The 19,212-nt window shown below is 39.4% G+C and overlaps 1 protein-coding gene across 4 annotated transcripts in view; it reads right to left on the bottom strand.

Annotated features, from left to right (window-relative positions):
• The window catches only part of LOC124049566 (RNA-binding Raly-like protein), an 85,764-nt gene that overhangs the window by 48,127 nt on the left and 18,425 nt on the right, over nucleotides 1-19,212 (bottom strand). For all 4 annotated transcript variants that reach the window (XR_006841431.1, XR_006841430.1, XM_046371355.1 and 1 more), the window contains exon 2: nucleotides 250-523. Coding sequence is in view for 2 of the 4 variants with exons in the window: in XM_046371355.1 (XP_046227311.1) it covers nucleotides 250-505 (256 nt within the window). In the remaining 2 variants the exon portion in view is untranslated. The remainder of the gene's footprint in view (nucleotides 1-249; nucleotides 524-19,212) is intronic.

Below are 19,212 nucleotides of genomic sequence, written 5' to 3'. Positions count from 1 at the left end.
CCAAGGGAAGTTCTAAACTAAAAGTCTGAGAGATGCCTGAGGCATTTTGTGTTCCTGAGAGACACAGTCCATTTCTTCTAGCAAAGAACTGGCTTTGACAAAACATTCTGTATTTCAAGGGGAAAGTTTTTGCAAAGTGCCTTATAGACTGTATCTTACTGGCCTTTCATGAGTTCCTAATGGCATCTGCAATGCAGAAATTTCTTACTACAGACTGTACAAGAAAAAACAAAAACAAAAAAGACTCACCAAGAGGCTGTCCAGCGATGATACGAGCATTTTCTCCTGCCACAGCTGCTCGGGCATTTCTCTCGTTCAAATACTGTACGAAGGCATAACCCTTGTGCACGGAGCAACCTACTATCTTGCCATACTTGGCGAAGATGACTTCTATGTCGGTCTTCTTGACGATGGCTGTGTTGAGGTTGCCGATAAAGACTCTGGAGTTGAGGGAGCGTGGGTCATTCTTGTTGGTCACGTTGCTGGTCTGGGTTTTACCAGTCATTCTCCTCTAGTTTCCCTCCTGGGACACAGACAGAGGGGGAGAAGAGGACATGGCTTCAGAGGTTTTGGACAGCCAAGTCCAGATAATTATGCTCAATGCAATGGAACCCCAAAGACTATGATATTAAATTGATAAATAAATAATCCTCAAGTAAAATACGTTATAATTGAACCACTAAATGGTCAAATAATTTCAGTTAATTACTTTAGATTAGCAGTTGCCTGCTGTAAGACTGGAGGAAAGCAACTGGCTTTAAAAAGAGGGGCAGGAGTGACCTTAGGAAATAAAACGTGACAGAGCTACAAGAAATAAAATGCCATACTTAATTAAAATGGGACTTTTTTATAGTTAGGTCAAATAAAAATTTTGATAATATGAAATAAGAATGATAAAATAACTTCATAATAATGAGTTTGGCGATTCTTGAATTTTATTTATTTTGAGGCTTGTTGCGGCTCATATTTTACTTTATTTACTCATAGGCAAGCTTATTTATTTCATAATGCCTTATTTATTTATCTAATTCTGAACACTTTTGGGCTCCAGAAGAGACACGGGGTGGTGGCTGAATTTTCTGTTGCAATTTACATCAGTAAATTTATATTTATTTATATTTAAATTTATATTCATTCATTTCAGTCAGAGCTTTTTTTTTTCTTGGTGGTGAATGGGAGACTTTGTAACAACCATATGTGAATGTCACAGCAGTTTGCTCTGTTTTGTGAGAAACCAAATACAGTAGCTGTCATTTGGAAAGCATTGCTATCTCAATACCCATATTCTTGCATCCCTAATGCTTTGTGTGCCGTTTGACTGATCACAGAATGCGTAGGCTGTAATTCATGTTACAGTTTTTTGTGCTGTCAAGTTATCAGCGTGCATTAGCCTCAGCTTTTGTAGGCCTCTCCTGCAATTATTTCTAAGCGACCTTTTCATAACCTGAACGGTTGTTTTTATAAAAGATTACTAGCTGCATGATCAGGGGACTCATATCTCCCAAGGAAAGGATGCACTGTTAAACCTTTCATGTTATGTATATTTAATTAAAGCTGACATAATGTAGATACACACATAAACATGTCAATGTATCACAACTTTATCTTCACTTTCCCCATTAGTTTCCTTTTCTATCCACACACGTCATTTCATTTTCATAGCTGCAGAAATCTAGGTTTTCATTTACTATTCTTAAAGCAAAAAGAATAACACTTAGTACTTTAAATACTGTGAAATGTTGTGGGGAAAGACAAAACACTGAATATTCAGTAGGCTATCCGTCTCCTGTGAATCTCTGTCCCTGACACACGATGATAACAATTATTCAGCTCTGAGACCAAGAACCTCAATAGTGGATCCAATCACCAGTAAATAAGATGAATAACTAGGGTACTTGCAATATCGCATGGATACACACACCTGTATGTACACATTTATTCATCTGTCATTTTTTCCCCTCTCTTTATCCAACTTAATTTTCCATTGCAAAGGCTGTAGATTACTTCTCAGCCTCTCTGTTCTGACACTATGCATCTTCAGCATCACAATTACATGATGTAGTTTTATTGTGAAGTGCTATACCATAATGGGGTTTTGATCTGCTAACAATAGCTTGGCATGCAAATGTGTCAAAAACACACTGAGAGGATGTAATTCACAGACTGAGACGGTTGAATTTCGCTGTAAGGTTGGTTGTTCTGTACCTACAGAAGGTGAAGGAGGAAAGTGTCCCGTCATCCAGGAAATACGAGAGCAGCCATGTGATTTACAGAGGAGTGATTCTCTGGCGGCCATCCATTACATCTGAGACTGAGATCATGCTAGACATTCAGCTGCTTATTCATCGATAAATACGTGTTACTTGGCTTGACAACACACATTTTTAACTTTACATCAGCTACAGTGTAATGCCATTTGCTTTTCCGCTGACCTGTTCGACACCCACCACGAATGCATGACGATTCACGGCTCCTATCCGCTTGCTGTGTACAGTGCTGCATTGATGCGCGCTGGTTCTGCGTGCAGGTGTGTGTAGAGACAAACTGCTGCTTGCCATCTCTCAAGTGGCCTTGACATTTATCATCAGCAGACACTGAACATTAATGTGGAGCTGGCACACACACACACACACATGTGCTAACTCAAACAAGCTCCACAATGGCCAACTAACTGTAGTTTAAACCTGCAATCTGACACCCTTCCCATATTGATGTTCACGGACAGGTCACAGGGAACATGACAAATCAGCATAGGAGTGTTTGATTGTCTCTCTCTTCAGATAAATCAGGAGTGGGTAACGGTCAACGGAGCTCATTTACCATTCCTTACTGTTATATTTCATGTTGTCTTCTCTGTTGTTTTCTTTAGAGCAGGACACTAATTTATTCCATCAGTGGTTTTCCTGCTGACCTTGCCATTTAGTTTATTTACAACCTCCATTAGGCTTCTTATTCTATGAGGTGATAGCGTCATGAGGAGAAACATAGGAAAGCAACACAGGAAGTGATAGGCACTGGGAGTGTAATTGGCAAAATAATTGTTCTGAGGACTTGACATTTGTTAAGAAGAAAAAACAGAAGAGGAAGAAAAGCTTCATCTCAGAGATGTAGTCTACAAACTGCTTATGGAGGAAAATGATGACCTGGTGTTCAAAGTACGCTCTTTAAAAATGATTACAGCTTCTACACTGCTGCTTCTTTGTCAGTAAAGAGCCAAAGACAGATAAGTCTTCATTTTCGCTTTCATGCTAGCGTGGTTGTGTCAGAATGGGAGTCACATTTTTCAAAAGGTTGATGTCTCATTTTGAAATGAAACACTGCTCTTTTGGCATTGCAGAAAATCTTGGCATGCCTCACATCTAATATGGTGTGAACAAACATCACAATCTCATGCCAACGATAAAGAGATGAAGATGGGGTCAGCGGGAAAAAAAGCACCAAGGTGATGTGGTTGATGGCACTGCTCTGTTGGGCAAGTGGTTGAATGGAAAATAAAGAAAGGTAGTACAAAAGTAGCCACATTGCTGAGTTGTACCTTGTTCTTCACTGCATTGTGCCTTGGTAGACGGGCTCTTAAAAGGTTGCTGTTTGGGTCTAGCCACCTGCCTGATTTATAGATATTTTTTCATGGAGGGAGGGAACTCATTCAATTGATTCCTTTTGTAATTTCCTTACACTCTCCCCCACTGTACATTTCTCTTGGCCATGCCTCAGCCACACTGCTCTGATTGCTGCCAAGGCAGCTTGACGGCTTGAGGAAAGGCTAGAGAAGCTGCTCAGTGAAACAGAACAGAGAAAGGTAGCCTGATACACCTTTTCCATTGGTGTTGCTGCCATGTGCAGAAGTGGAATAATTGCTTCATGGATTCCTTCCATTTATATCTTGTCTTAAAATGTGTCTTTCTGCCTGTGAAAGCGATGGCAACAACCGAGAAATAAATACCCTCTATTTGTAAATCAATGCCGCTATTTGTATTGTGGGCTGCAGAGCATTTCTCTGGTGCTACCAGCCATAAATTTGTGCACTTTTGTGAACCTATTCTGTGCCACAAAGATAAAATGCAGTCACAGCATGTTGCTTGAGCTGAGGTCAGAAGAACAGTCGTGGAAATTTACGTGAACAGGATAATTGGGCTTAAAGGAATTAATTGCCATATCTGATGATCCATGTTTCTACCTGTCTCTTGAAATGAGTTTAGTCTTTTCCCATATTTCCAATCAGCTACTGCCCTTTGGTTTTATGAGTCAAGGCACACACACGGTGCTGAGCTAGAATTCAACTAAGTAGACAGTGAGAGCAAAAGCGGTTTATAAACAGAAGAGAAACAACTTTAATTTTCTTCACCATGGGTACTTGAAGTGCTGTAAAAGGATAAATGAATTACTTTGAATAGGACATTTACACACAATTACTATTTATGACTAACACAAGTCATAACTGAAGAATTATATCCGTCTGAATGAGACTTACAGTAAAAGACAGCAGAATCTCTTGAGTTAAGTGTTTTTATAACAGTGAGAGGAGACCTCAGGGGGTTTTGCTTTTGTCTATTAAATCGTGGAACTCTATTTTAGCTGTTTAAGCTATTTTAGTGTCACAGAGGTTTTGGGTAATCGTCTTCCATGCTCTTTTCAGAAGGATATGAACCAAATATTAACATGCAGTGTGATAAGATCTTTTTTTTTGCTGTGTTTTATTTACTTAGGAGGGATAGTTCAGAAGAAGCCATTTAGCGGGATAAGAAAAGACACCGAACACAACACCATGAGACGACAACGAACAGCTTTTCTCTGGTATCCTTGTTTTCACTGCGTGACTATATGTAATGGGCACAGTAGTGCACTGCTGCCTCACAGCAAGAGGGTTCTGAGTTCGAGTCTGGGCCCGTGCCCTTCTGCCTGCGTGGGTTTTCTCAGGGTATTCCAGCTTCCTCCCACAGTAACAAACACATGCTCCTTAGGTTAACTGGCTGCTCTACATTGCCCCTAGGTGGGAGTGTGTGAGCATGGATGATTGTCTGCTTGTGTTGGCTGTGTATTTAACAGGCAACCAGTCCAGGGTGTACCCCGCCTTTTGTCCATTGTCAGATGGGGCAGGCTCCAGCCCCCCACGACCCTGCACGGAGAAGCGCTATGTGAAAAGGATGGAATTGGATACACTACATGTAACATGAAAGAGGCAGCTCGAAGTGACTTCTTGTCTTGGTAAAGAAGGAAGTTTTTCAGAAAAAAGAGACACACTGATACACACACTGCCCATTACCTGTCCTTCACCAAACAGTGCACTGACCAAGTTAACGACTAGCTAACTAATATACTGGAGCATTTAGCAGCTAAAGACTTCAAAGAAAGAGATACTTAGAGACCAAATCAGAGCCACGATGTGGAGTGGATATTGAACTTACACTAGCCAGATGGTAAATGCTGTTTCTGTGTGTCTGCTAAGCATGTAAGTAGTTAACACATTCACCATATCAGCTTATAACATGATAATCTGTCAGTGTTGTTTTCATGGCTAATTCTGCTGTCCTTAAGTGGCCGAACAAACACATGTAGCAGCATGAGACCTTTGTTGATGTCATGACACTGCTTGTCCAGGAGGCCTCAGTATGTTTCATAGACAAACAACTGAGTCATGTACTCTATAATATTACTGATACTGGTAGGGGCATAGTGGTAAAGATGGTACTGGTGTTTGACAGTGTTAATTAAGCATCGCATTGAGGGAATAAGACTTTGCTTGCTTTCTCTTCCGTACTTGGATGGTTTACTTAAGATTTACAGTCTTGGGAGAACCACTATACCATATGTACACCATAAATTTCATCTAACTTCAGTATCACAGCCTTTCTCAGCAGGGACTTTTTCTCTTACCTGCAGCAAACCTCATTTCATTACAAAATAGTGGCTATATGCTCTGCAGCTCCAACCTTTTTTTCATTCATTTCCCAACTCTGTTCTTAGAAAAATTCATTAACTATTACAAAGCCCGGAGCAATGATGAAATTAGCCAAGATGCAAATGGAGCCATTTCTCAGTTGGCCCTCATTCACCTGCAGTGGGGAAATTGGCAAAATGAGGTGGGAGAGACTCATGTGTGGTGGGGCATAGCAGACATGGGATGATACACACATGGAATTTGTCGTTTTCCAGGGGGGAGTCCACTGCTTGTGATGGGCACTTCAGCTACAATGACAAGATTTCATCTCTTTCTATGGTCACATACAGCTGCAGAGTTGAAACTAATCTGGTCAAACGCAGTGAGCTGTTGAGCACAGAACAAATCAATCTCTGTCTGCTCTTAATCCAATTTGATTGGTGAGGGTGTTTTATGACATAACATCCACTCTGCATGATTGTTTAGAAAGCTTCCTCTCTACAATGGAACATAGCTCCAAAGGATATTTCAAAGCTTTCTCTACACATTGCAGTGAGATATCACCCACATTTTAAGAATGGGCAGGCATCAGCGTGTGTTTCTGACAAACACAGTCAGAGTGTTTATGAGCACATCAGACATATGGGTTTTCAGGAGAAAATCAACATAAAGACACTTGGGCATTGGGCAGTGGAAACGTGTTGCAATTGTTCAGCTTAGTACACTTGGCAAAGCACTGAATGAAACAAACTCAAGGTCAGGACATTATGGCAATGCATTATGTTTTATGCAGATCAGCTGTTCTAAATGCAAATGATTATCTCAGAGATATGATGATGTGTACACCTAATTGAAGCATTAAAAAATGGGAAAGTACTAGTGCTAAGTGCACACTCTCCTGGGAGTAAAAAGTATATAAACTCACAGAGGAAATGTGCAAACACAATTTTCTTAAAATTTCATGCCTATTGCATCATTGCACCACTTTAAAGGTGTGCTATGCAAGAAAAAAACTGATAACAATGCATAGACAGACACAAAAATAATCCCTTAATCCCTCTTTAAGATACAGCCATTTAGGGGGAAAGCAGAATAACTACTGATGAAATGAAAACTATGACTGCAATAACTGCACCTTCTTTCAACCTTAGCTACTGCCAAACTAAATGACAATCTTTGACAAATGTGAATTTTCCTGTATCAGTCCACAAACAGCAACACACTGTATAACAGTTTGAATGGTCTGTGTTCATCCATTTTAAACTAACAATAACTGACAAGCTGCACACACAACATTAAAATACTGTATTATTATCACTAACCACAATAACGATAAGTTTATCAGTCTGCCATTTTGTGCTGGATATGTAATGTGCATTGAGTTTTGGGGCCGCCTGTCGCCAAAACCAGGACAATGAAGTTGCAAACCAAAACCGTGCCATAAAGCTCTGCGGAGCTTAAGCAGAATGATGATTCTCTGTGGGGTCATGTGACCCACTGAAGGCATGAAAATGTTGCCACCTTGAATCAAATATAAAAAGGACTGCATACAAAACCGCTTACAGAAGACCATATCTGAACTGCACTTTGGGATTTTTCTCTTTGGTATAACGTAGAAACAGCACACAAACATCTAATTAAAACTTAACAGGACAATTAGACAGTCGTCAGTAGTCCATTGTTTACTGTTCTGTTAATGAATATCTTAACTGGTGCAATTACCGTAATGATCAGCAAATACATTAAAATCCACACAGAGAAAGTCTATAGAAAAGTAAAAGTTTAAGTGTTTAAACAGGCTAAAATACTGTAGAGCCTTGATCTGGTGGGTCTAATGTATTTGGCTGTTGACCGTTCTGCTCTTCTAATTAAATCTGGATGTGTCATCATTAGCACTCCAAGTTGCAGCTGCAGCTGGGACAAATTTTAATGGAGGCTAATTAGCATTTGTTAACATCTACTCTGCACGAGAGGTAAAACAAAGTCTCAGCTCTTCATTAGGAGCATTAATCTACACTTTAAAAAACTGGAAACACAAATTGCAACCCAGCCCTTCAGTATCTACAAGAGTCATGCAGCCAAACAGCGGTATGTTTTGTCAGAGTAGGGGACATTTCATTCACTCTTTTTCTCAGCTCTCCACAATTAATAGTTTGCAGAAGGATATTTCTTATTTATGGATGCCCCTGTGAGCCATGCTGTGCTCAATAGCCTGTATTGTAAGAGGATGACAGGCAATTTTTTGGCTTCAAAGGCTTGGCAACAGTTCAGTGGAATTTAAATGACCTTAAAATTCACAGGTTTCCTTTATGGAATTACTATGCAGAAAAGCATGATTATTATCTGTATAATGTAATAAAAATAAGATAATTTTTCACATTTTATGCACTTTGCTTGTACTGTGGGCTGTGCATTGAATATAGTTGAATGTGTTCTGTTTTTGAGTCTAATTCCAAGAGGTTATAGGGAGAATATATTTGGCATTGCCTCCTCTCCGGTGGTGTTGCACAGAGGGGCTGGTTGGCCATCTGCAGCCTTGCCACGACCTGTGTGTCAGCAGAGGCCTCGTCCGGCAGCAGATGCCCTTGCCCGTAGTACCCCGCCTGGAGCTGAAACATTTCATGAGAAAGTACTTGCCCATAACCCTCCTTGGGTTTGTATGCATATTTCTGCTGTAGATGTAGGAAGACGTGGAAGCTTGGACGCACAATGAAGCAAACTCCTGCTCTCCTGTCTGCTGTGAAGTGCAGCTGGCCCGACCACACGTTCACACCGCAAGCAACGCATTAATCAAATCACCGGAAAGTCATTAATTTCATATTGAGGTGAGCAGCCAGGGAAACTCTGCCTACACATGCATAGTTGGCCAAGAAAACTTGGCCATGGCTCTTCTTTATGTGGCCATCAGACTTCAATGAGCAGGTTCCCCTGCTTTTCTGTCCCAGGTTCATTTTTATTCATAATCATTTTGCCTGCCAAGTGTAAAATGAATGACAATTTTATTCTAGGAATAAACATCTCAGAATCACTGATGTTTAGAGCCAAGGGTAAATCCTTTTTCCACATCTGGGCTTTGTCAAAGCACTCGTTGGTTGAACAGGACACCTTAAAAACTGTGATATGTTGAAATGAGTGAAGTATATTCATAGTTATCTTTCCTGTAGGGTCCAAAAGAAGATGATGCCAATCACAGAAAACAGCACTGACGGTTCTTTGTGAAGGGACCTGTAGGATGCCGAAGACATCGGTTTGAAACGCCCCTCAGATGGACTTTGATGATACAAATCTCCATCATGTTATGTTTATGCCTGTGACTGCTTCCTCCTCTTATTGCAAGACTAAATGTTCAAAGGTAGCAAAAACTTTGTGTAACGCATTGGCAAGGAAAAAAAAAAAAAAAAAGAAGCCTCACACCGCAAACTTCAAAGGATCCCCAACACATCAAAAGCTTCTTCATGGTTCGGTGACTAATCTTCAAAGTCATGCCAAGGATTGAACTGATAGTGCCGCTGTGTATAGCAGGTACAAACATCCTTGTCAGCGCCACTGAGGTGTGAGGTGTAGAGAAAGGAAGAGGAGATAAAACCGAAAGCTAATTGAGACAAAGTCTGTCCCTCGCCTGTGTGAAATATAAAGCCTCTGGCTAAAGACATTTGGTAATTACAACTGCCACCAGTCAAATGAGTACGTCATTAGAGGTTGAAGTGAAACATTAAGGTGAATTGGAGAATTATTGGTGATCTGGACGGTTGATTCTAGTCTTTGTGAATCTTCCCTCTTCACTGTTTTGTGCATTGCAGTAATCTCAAGAAGTTATCTGGAGATAAGTAGGCTTCATGTTACATCTCATGAGAAATACTTAATGTCGACCTAATAATACTTCGAATGGCATCTCTTTCTTTCTTTTTCTTCTACCTGTTCAATCAGTATCTCCCTCAGTAATTGATTAATGGGTCCTTTGACCAAAAGACGCTGAAATAACTCAACACCGAGTTTCTTTAATTGGCATGTAGTAACAAGAAAATGAAGTTGTTAAAGCTTGCACGTCATAATGAACATCATACTGATAACAAGGAATAGAATATAAGTTTTATGATTTTAGAATGTTAATTTCAGTAGATTTCGGTAACATTTTGTAATTCCAAATTCATCCATGTGAAGGCATTCATCCATCCATCCATCCATTTTCTATACCGCTTATCCGTCAGGGTTGCTTGGGAGCTGCAGCCTATCCCAGCTGACTACGGGTGAGAGGCGGGGTACACCCTGGACTGGTCGCCAGTCAATCGCAGGGCCATCACACAAAGACAGACAACCACACACTCTCACACTCACACCTAGGGGCAATTTAGAGTAGCCAATTAACCTAATGTGCATGTTTTTGGTATTGTGGGGGGAAGCCGGAGTACCCGGAGAAAACCCACGCAGGCACAGGGAGAACATGCAAACTCCACATAGAAGGGCCCAGACCGGGATAAGAAACCTGGAACCCTCTTGCTATGAGGTGACAGTGCTAACCACTGCACCACCGTGCCGCCCGTGAAGGCATTCAAATTCTTAATTCAAACAAGTACTTTTCTGCTTAGGCCAATCGGAATTTTGTTCATAATTTCTCAATACAAGAAAAAGTACTGAATAGGATGCTCTTCACAAATTTGGAGTATTTCTTGCACAAGGTCCATTGCGTATGCATTTTGTGAGTTGTGCACGATGCATCCTGCATGTATAGATTCCTCTGAATCCCTCCTAAGTACACGTTTTAAATCCCATGTGAAAATGAGAGACTCCTCTTGTCATAAACGGCAGACTCCACTTGAAACCTAGTCTTTGGGTACGCAATATAAAAACATAAAGTCTGGTGTAATTACTGGAGAGGGGTATGTACTGAATGCAAGTACATCCATTTACTGTTGCTGAAAAATACTGTTCTTGAATAGTACCAAAAAGGAATTCAATATAAAGAAAATCTTAAGGGTTATTCTGTGCATTCAATGCAATTGTAGCTCATGAGAGAGCTCTGGTGAAATACTTCAGAGCAATATGCACTCAGAGACTCAAAGGTTAATGCAATTTTTTTTCACAGGCACCACCTACTTCTCCATTCATCTCTTCCAAACAGACAGAGATAATGCATATAGAGTTACACTGCAGAAACTTACAGACTGTGTGTCCAGAAGGTCAGTCACAGTTAATTACTGTTATTTTGTATTGTTTCCGTTCCATAACCCCAGACTGATCGATGCACCTGCTTTACAGCTTCTTTAATTGGAAAGATGAGAGAAATATACAGGTATGTGTGGAATCAAACATGTTCTTGCAAGAGTGAATGAAGTCAAGACAAAAGCAGAGCTCATTAGGTGTTCAATTCAATTGATTTCTCTCAATTTAAAATGTGCATATCAAAGTAGCCTCTTGTAGTGAAGGGCCTCTTGTAGTGAAGGGCATAGTTTCCAAAAATCAAAGGAGACTTAGCAGGCACTGCATTTAAGGGCTGAATCTCAATAACCCACAAGTCACAGGAGAGCTGCAACACCCCTACTACTGAGAATATGACACATCTCATATTCTCACACACACTCAACATATTCGCAACAATATGTGTTATGAATTTGAATCCAAAGCAAGCACTGGCAGTGCAATGCAGAATAACACAGAGACAGATAAAAGTAACATGTCTTAGAGGAGTAAACTGAATGTTCAACAGCTTTATTTAATTATCTGGCTGCATGTGGTGTCATTAAAAATGGCTCCCACCCCTTCTGTCTGTAAACAGACATTTCATCACACCCCCTCATTTCATTTCCCTTTAATTGCACAGCGTTTTTGTAGCATAACTGTAAAGTACAATTAAAACAACCTCAATATTTGCTGACAGTCGTACTCTTTAAGGAGCTGACTTGATGTCTAAATAATTCAGAATTAAGAACTATGGTGACATTAAGACTGACTTGATGAAGGGGCTGATACCTCACTTAATCTTTATTTATTTTTTGCGTGTGTGTGTGCCTCTTACACTCTTAGACATGTGCATGAAAAACACAGTGGCAACAGGTAATAATTGCTTGTAATTGTGCTTATTCTAAACTAGATAAACCACAGCTCACTCACTCCAACCAGTAATTGCAAGGCGCAGTTGCAGATTTTTAAAGCGTTTGCTAGTTTGAGCCCAAGGGAACCCTCGAGGGCCTCCCTGGGCAATGAAGCCGTCATCGTGCCTCATGAAGTGTAGCAGTTTTTTTCTTCTTGCTCTGGCATATTTCCATTTATCAGGTCTAGTGACATGCAGTATAAGAGCTGCAGACTTCAGTAAAATGGATCAGAGTCGAAGGTTTGTCAAAGAAGAGCAGACATACTGAATATACCCGCACAAACGTGCATAAACGCTCAAGTGAGGACACCCTCATGAAATACACAAGCATAAGGATGTGTGCATTCACAGATGTCAAAACACACACACACACACACATTCGCTCAAGCGTACTCACTCATACAGAACACACACATACTTGTACACAAACGCTGCAGACATAAAAGTGATGGAGAACCTCACACGGCAGACCAATCACAGTCTTTGAAGTATGAGTTTTGACAGTTTGACAGCACATGCTGTCTTTTGTGTAGCAGAAGAGGCTCATGGAGTCTATCTGCTGCCCTTGACACCTCTTCTTCTCTTAATAAAACCATATGGCTTTATGCAACACAACATAAGTTTGAGAAACATCACTTGCATGAGAAAAAACAAACAATATATAAAAATAGACATTAGAAAGCTATCAGCTCAGAGGCGGGGTTCAGAAAGTAGTTTTATCATATGCATTTGAAAGATTTCTTTTCAAAATAAAACATCACTCATTTGAAAAAAAAATTACCCCCACACTCTTAGAATGTCACAAAATAAGACTCAGAAGTTACTATAAAAAAGTTTTTAAATATCATATCTGAGAATTTATTTATATCAGAGTAAAGATTCATATCTGTTTGAGAAATAAAAACAAACCATTAAAGAAATGAAAACTGAAACATTTCCTTTACTTTCATTGCCTTTTAGATGACTTGTAAGCCTTAAAGGTAGAGTGAGCCACTCTGGAGAACAATACAAATACAACTTCAGTGCTTCTTCAGAAGCAACATCTCCCTAATTCATGAACACACTTACAATAACAGGCAACAACACTAACAACTGGATCAGATGACAAACATATGGTGGAATTCAGTGTGAATAAGCCTCAATAAGTAGCATTTCACTGGTGGAAACATCTAATCCCAAGGAAAAGTATGAGTTCTGCCTTAGCAACTAAAACATTGTTATAATAAATTAGGAAGGTAACATGTTCAATATTTATGTTTCATTTCTATCATGGAGTACCTCGGTTCTTATGGAGGCGGACATGGAAAAGCCAGCAGAAGCACAGGCAGAGGCAGACGTAGTGCAACTGGGAAACATACAGTCCCAGAGGCAGGGTTCAGAGAGCGGGTGTCGCCGATTGGCTGGAATATTACCGCACGGCTGGGTCCGAGTCAATTTGTTTGTTTCTCATTTACAAAGCCAGGACTATGCACCAGCACCTTATTGTGACTGACGGCTAACAGACCATGAGGACACACTCACTGAATTTGACAAAAAGTGTATCATATTAGAACCGCTCACTACACCTTTAAAGCATCTTACAAAAGCTGAACCACATAATGACACGTTAGCTGTGGGTGAACACACCTCTAAAGAGCAAAACACGTGATGTGAAACACCCAAGCCACATACATTGTTGCGAGAGAAGTGTTGAATTGCTTTAAACAGAAAAACCGTCTGGGCTGTTTTTCAGCTGCGTTAAGTCAACTGTCATCCGTCAGCGTGACAACAATTTCTCATTCCCAAAGTGAGATTCATCCTCACATCCCACATTCTGAATAAAGATGACTTAAAATGACTATGCTCAAAAATATCTGTAAATAATAAGAAGAAAAAAAGTTGCTCTGTGCGCTGATGAAAAATGGTGACACATGAAATCTTATCCATGAGGATTAGGGACTCTATCTCTGTCAAATACTGAAATAACTTAAGGTAAAGTGAACTGCTAAACTTTTGAGCCTCTTCTCTCTGTCTCTGTCTCCCTCTCAAGCTTTATCACATTATCCACCTCCTCACTTGTTTGTTGCCGTGAGTGACACCTCATACTCAGCCTTATACAATATCTGTCAGATTGCATTATTAATGCTGATAGAGTGCTGGACGAATCGTCCTGTGAATAAACCGCGGCGACGGAGGAGGTCACAAAATGATCAAAGCAGCACGAGGGAATGGATGACAGACGGGGCATTTGTGCCCTGCTGCACCAACCCCAGGGAGTTTAAAATGCAGAGATAAACAGCTTTTCCATGGAAGAGTGAATCCTGTTAATTTGTTGTGCTGGTGAAGTAATAACAAGTATTACACAATAATAAGCTTCCCTCGTGGATTCTCTTGTTTGCCACTTGACACAGTGTTTTACAATCCTGTAATCACCGCGAAATGAATCACCTAAAAATCTAATTCCTGCTTGTTACGTGCTGTTATGTGCTTGTGGTCACAAAGTTAAAGATTTACTTTAATGAAACTATAAACACTGTCATGTGATAATCACTGCGTGCTGATTCCCTGCTTTGGCTTGCAGAGTTGAAGAGGATTAAGCCTGGGTTCCTTTCCTAGCTAACCCAATAATGTGTATGACAGAGCTGCAGGCGGCTTAGTGTTTACTGCCTCACATCTCTCTGAGGAACTCGGACGTACTGCGGAGACAAGCCTGATGTGTTTCTGTCTTTCACCTGTGCTCTTTCTCAGGCTAAATCACAACATGACTGCAGCGTTTTTTGGTTTGTCTCACGTGTAATCAACATACAGGACAGTGCCTTTGCAAACACACACACACACACTGTGGTCTTCAGTGTAAAGCACGGTTATTGAAAGAACATGTTTACTGGCAAGACTTTTGCTCTAAAAGCCTATTGTTGCTGACCATGTGTCTCCAAAGTGTCAACTTTTCATGATAGCCATGCATTTTTCAAATCATCCCACGGGCATTAAAATGGTTTATTTAGCTTGAATTGTTTAAAGTTTAAAAAAAAAGTAACAAAATTATAGACAGATACTCACTTTCTCGACATTGAAACTCTTTTTATAGTATCTTTTTGACCATACAAGCTTAGATCTTATGTTCCTGGAGAACCTCTTTAACAGGTCTTCTTATTTCATTTTTTTTTCAGTTTTATGCTCTATAACATTTCCTAATTATATGAGAATTTGCTCTGCAAGAGAAAGTAAGACACCCATTTAAGAAACATGGTTATCCATTCATTATCTACCCCTTTTATCTTTGTAGGGTTGGAGGGAGCAATGAAGAAACATTTCGAAAATCGGAGTCTGGTGGCTTTGGAGACAGTGTTTCATACAGTGCATTTAAACTGATATTGAATCTTGTTTTACAGCTTTTTTTGGGTGGCTAGTGCATTTATTGCTAAGCTTCCTACATCAGTTCTCCTGCTGCTTCCCCAAAGTAAACTGGGGACATGCCGACCCCTGTCTACTGTAAGCCTTTTATTCGCTGCCTACTTTTTTCTTTTCAGAGCTCGCCATATAAAATTACTTTTCTCTGACTTAGTTATTTCTTCAACTGTTTGTCTCTCGTCTTGTCCCTGCATTTGCATTTCACTCACTGAGTTGAGCTGATCACTGACGGCCCACCCTCACTGCTGTACTGAGTGCTCTCAGTGTGAAATAAAGTTTATTAACACTGAAAGTGTTATGTGTACAAATTGTACCAAATTTTCACACTGTATGTTCAGCAGTCCTCAACAATGTACCTGTCATATTGGACGTAGATCAGATAAACAGTTCTCGAGATATTCAGAGGATATGCAGACACACACACAGATTCCTTGCTTTATAGGTGTACCATGACCTATCAGCTTGAAATAATAAAAAAATCTGCCACAAACATATGACAGTGTTTAGATTATTTGTTCATTTCAAAGACTCAATGGAAGCAGTATTATAACCTTCTCAATTTGAACCCAATTTGAACCCAGTGGCCATGTTCTACTTATCAAACCCACTTCATGTAGAAGGAAGAAAAAAAAGCATAAATAATAAGTAATAGTTCAGAACCGCAGCCCATTTTCCCGTTCTGGTTGTTTTTCATCAGACGTCCTTGGCTACATGACATACATTTTCAAGTCTATCACTCATGACAGCAGTGTGGTGGTTATTTCAAAAGACAGTGACAGCACACACAAGCTGAGGCTGAGGGACTTTTCCTCTTCTGCGACAAAAATACGATTTCTTCTAATGAGTGCTAAGAAAAAAAAAAAGAAGCGTGGACTGCACTTCATCAAATTCTGCAAGATGCATGATGTTAAAACCTGAAGACACACACTAAGATTGTCCAAAATAAGTGAGAGAGCTTACAAAAACAAGTGTGTATTGTTGTTATTGTGTCTGTGTGTCTTTTTGACATTGTTATTACCTTTTATGCCATTACATCTTAGAAAATATAAAAAAAATTAAATCTGAAACATTTGCATTTTTGGCACGAGAGCCTGCAAACCCCACTGCTAATACATCATTTTAATCCGTTTGAACGTCTCTGCTGTAGTGATGAAACAATTGAATCAAACAAAGCAGTGAGTGAAGTGTTTTCCCTGAGAATCTGGAGTATCCTGCTGAACCCGCCTGGTAAGGGTTATGAGCATTGGTCATTAACATTTTAATGAGAAACAAGAATAGCACCATCTTCACTGTTCAATATAAAGTAGACATGTAATAATTTCTCCTATTACTCAAGAGCTTATTGCTGAAAGTGTCTTTTGGTATAGACAGAATACCAAAATAGAACCTGCTGAAAAATACTTTGAATGAACAGCATTTTCACAACAACATGAATAAAAATATAATAAACATTTTTTTCTTTTGCCATTATTATTCTTGTTTGCCCACTTTGATTTGATAAGTATACATTTTTATGCCTGTTCAATTTTTCTCAAACCAAGAAAAACCTAACCTGGGCATTGCTTAAACAACCTTTACCAGTGATGACACCTGGGCCCATGTCTATTCCATTAGCTTAATTCAGTCACAAATAATAGCCTGATGATGATGTAATCAGTCATTGGGTATCCATGTAATTAGAATTGATTCACAAATATCAAAAATTGCACATACACTAGAGTTATCTAATTCATCTTCAAACAAGACAGCTGCTAGAAACATCTTTTTGTCATGTTATGAATAAATAATTACGTTTATGAGACAAATGTTAAGTATATTGTGAATACGTTCTATGCTGTCATTCTAAGTTGAAATTTTAAAGTGATTAGCAGCAACAGTAATTTTCAGCATGAATACTGTTCACCATATTCACTATACACATGTTAATTGATCATGCTAGCATCAACTGCTAATTAGACCTATACAGAGTAGGCCTGCAGCTGGGGCTGATGGTAATGTGATTTGTTTTGCAGCTATTTGGTGATAACTCAAAGTATTTGGACAAATTAAAAGTTTATCAAATAAGTTATATTATACATAATTTAATATAAAAATTTTAACCTGCTAGTGGTGCAAGAGGAAAAGTCAGGGGAACATCAAAAGTAGAAAAAAATGCCAATGCCATCCCTTAGCTGCTAAGGGGTGTGGCTAAAATACAAAAACTTGCTAACATACTATTTCTTCACAACTGCAAGTGAGGCTAAAGTCTCAATCATTAAGACTAAGACTTAAACATTATTTTAAGGTCTTGTTCCACAAACATCTAGAAATGTTTCAGTTTCACACAAAAACATGGAGAGTTTCTTACTGTATGCAAGTTCATCACAGAATTGCTAGTGAAGTAATGTGTTCACTGTAAATACTCAAGCTCCAATAAAGTAGGCTGCATAGCTTACAAAATGATTACCAGGGGATGCTTTATATTTTGGAGAAATGTTTCAGTCAGCCTATTAATCATCAATGCAGGACTGGTTTATAGTCCAATAAGCCATGTGTACAGTAATCTGAAGACATCAGGACTAACATCAGGGGTGCAAAACATTTTGTCTTCATCTGGAAAGCAGGAAGTCCTCTGTATTCATGACCCATGACTGCTGCTGGATGAGGTCGTGGTGGGGGACACCTCCTCACATTCATCACCTTATACATGTCATGTTGCTTTTCCAGGTTTTGTCCCTGTTTCTCATCTCAGGCTCGTAGGTGAGTTGGAAAAATGCCATGGTATTGATTTTATGGCAGTTGTTAGAGTTGTAAAAGAGTTGTAAGCGGCAGACTATTGTTGAAGCTATTCAGCCTGGAGTCTGACATACAGTACAGTACGCGACCTCACTTTCTCTTTTTTCCTAAAATTTTGTATCCTTTAAATTGGTCCACTGAATAAGGATCTTATAGATTTTCCTCCCCACTGCAGTGAAATATTCACAGCATCGCCAAAATTGTTTTGATGCTGAGTTATGCAGCCTTGATTGTCTATGTTTATTACCTGGTTTGTAAACCACCTTAATCCCCTTTGTTTTGTGTTTTGATACTGTGGGTGAGTTTTTTCTTTCTTTTATTTCCTGTTAATCTTTCTTGTGGCCAAGGATTTTGCTTTTAGCTTTTCAGGTTACTGTTAATGGTGTCTAGTAATGGAAAGTTTGGATTATATCCAGCTTGTGCTCAAAAAGGATTTGAGAGAGCCTTTGAGTACTGGTCTATAGGTGTGTGGGTTTTCTACACACCTTAGCAAGGTTCCCTCTTTCTTTCAAGCTGATCCAAATCAAAATGTATCCATTTCCAAACGAAAAATACGAAAACATCAGACATGATGGTCGTGTGAGAATGCGACAGTCAATGCAGGCAGATGAAGAACCTGGTTACTTTATGCTTAATGTTAACATCATGTCCACTTCATGTTAAATTCCAGCAACACCCTTTTTATGGGATATCATTGGGTGTATAAACACAATTTATTCCATTGACATCATATCATTGATGACCTCAGGAATTTAAATTGCTAAAGCGCACAGTTGTAATGTAATGGTAATATAATAAGCAACATATTTGACTATACGTAGTTTAATGATGAGATGTTGACATCAGATGTGGTCAGCAAATATATAAGGTTATTTATATGATGTAAAAGCCAATGTAAAAATTTGGCTTATTTGAATATTCCAAATGGACCCATGACATGACTTGTAGCCGACTGCCCAGGTTCTAGTATGAAACAGGATTTATTTCTTCATGGTCATGGCACATTATGGGACACAGGAATATAGATAAAAACAGTAATTTGTGTGAATGAATGACTCCCAAAAGTAAAATAATAATGACT

Source organism: Scatophagus argus, chromosome 18, assembly GCF_020382885.2.
Source record: "Scatophagus argus isolate fScaArg1 chromosome 18, fScaArg1.pri, whole genome shotgun sequence".
In the NCBI taxonomy this organism is placed as follows: Eukaryota; Metazoa; Chordata; class Actinopteri; family Scatophagidae; genus Scatophagus; species Scatophagus argus.
This window is presented reverse-complemented; position numbering and strand designations above follow the sequence as displayed.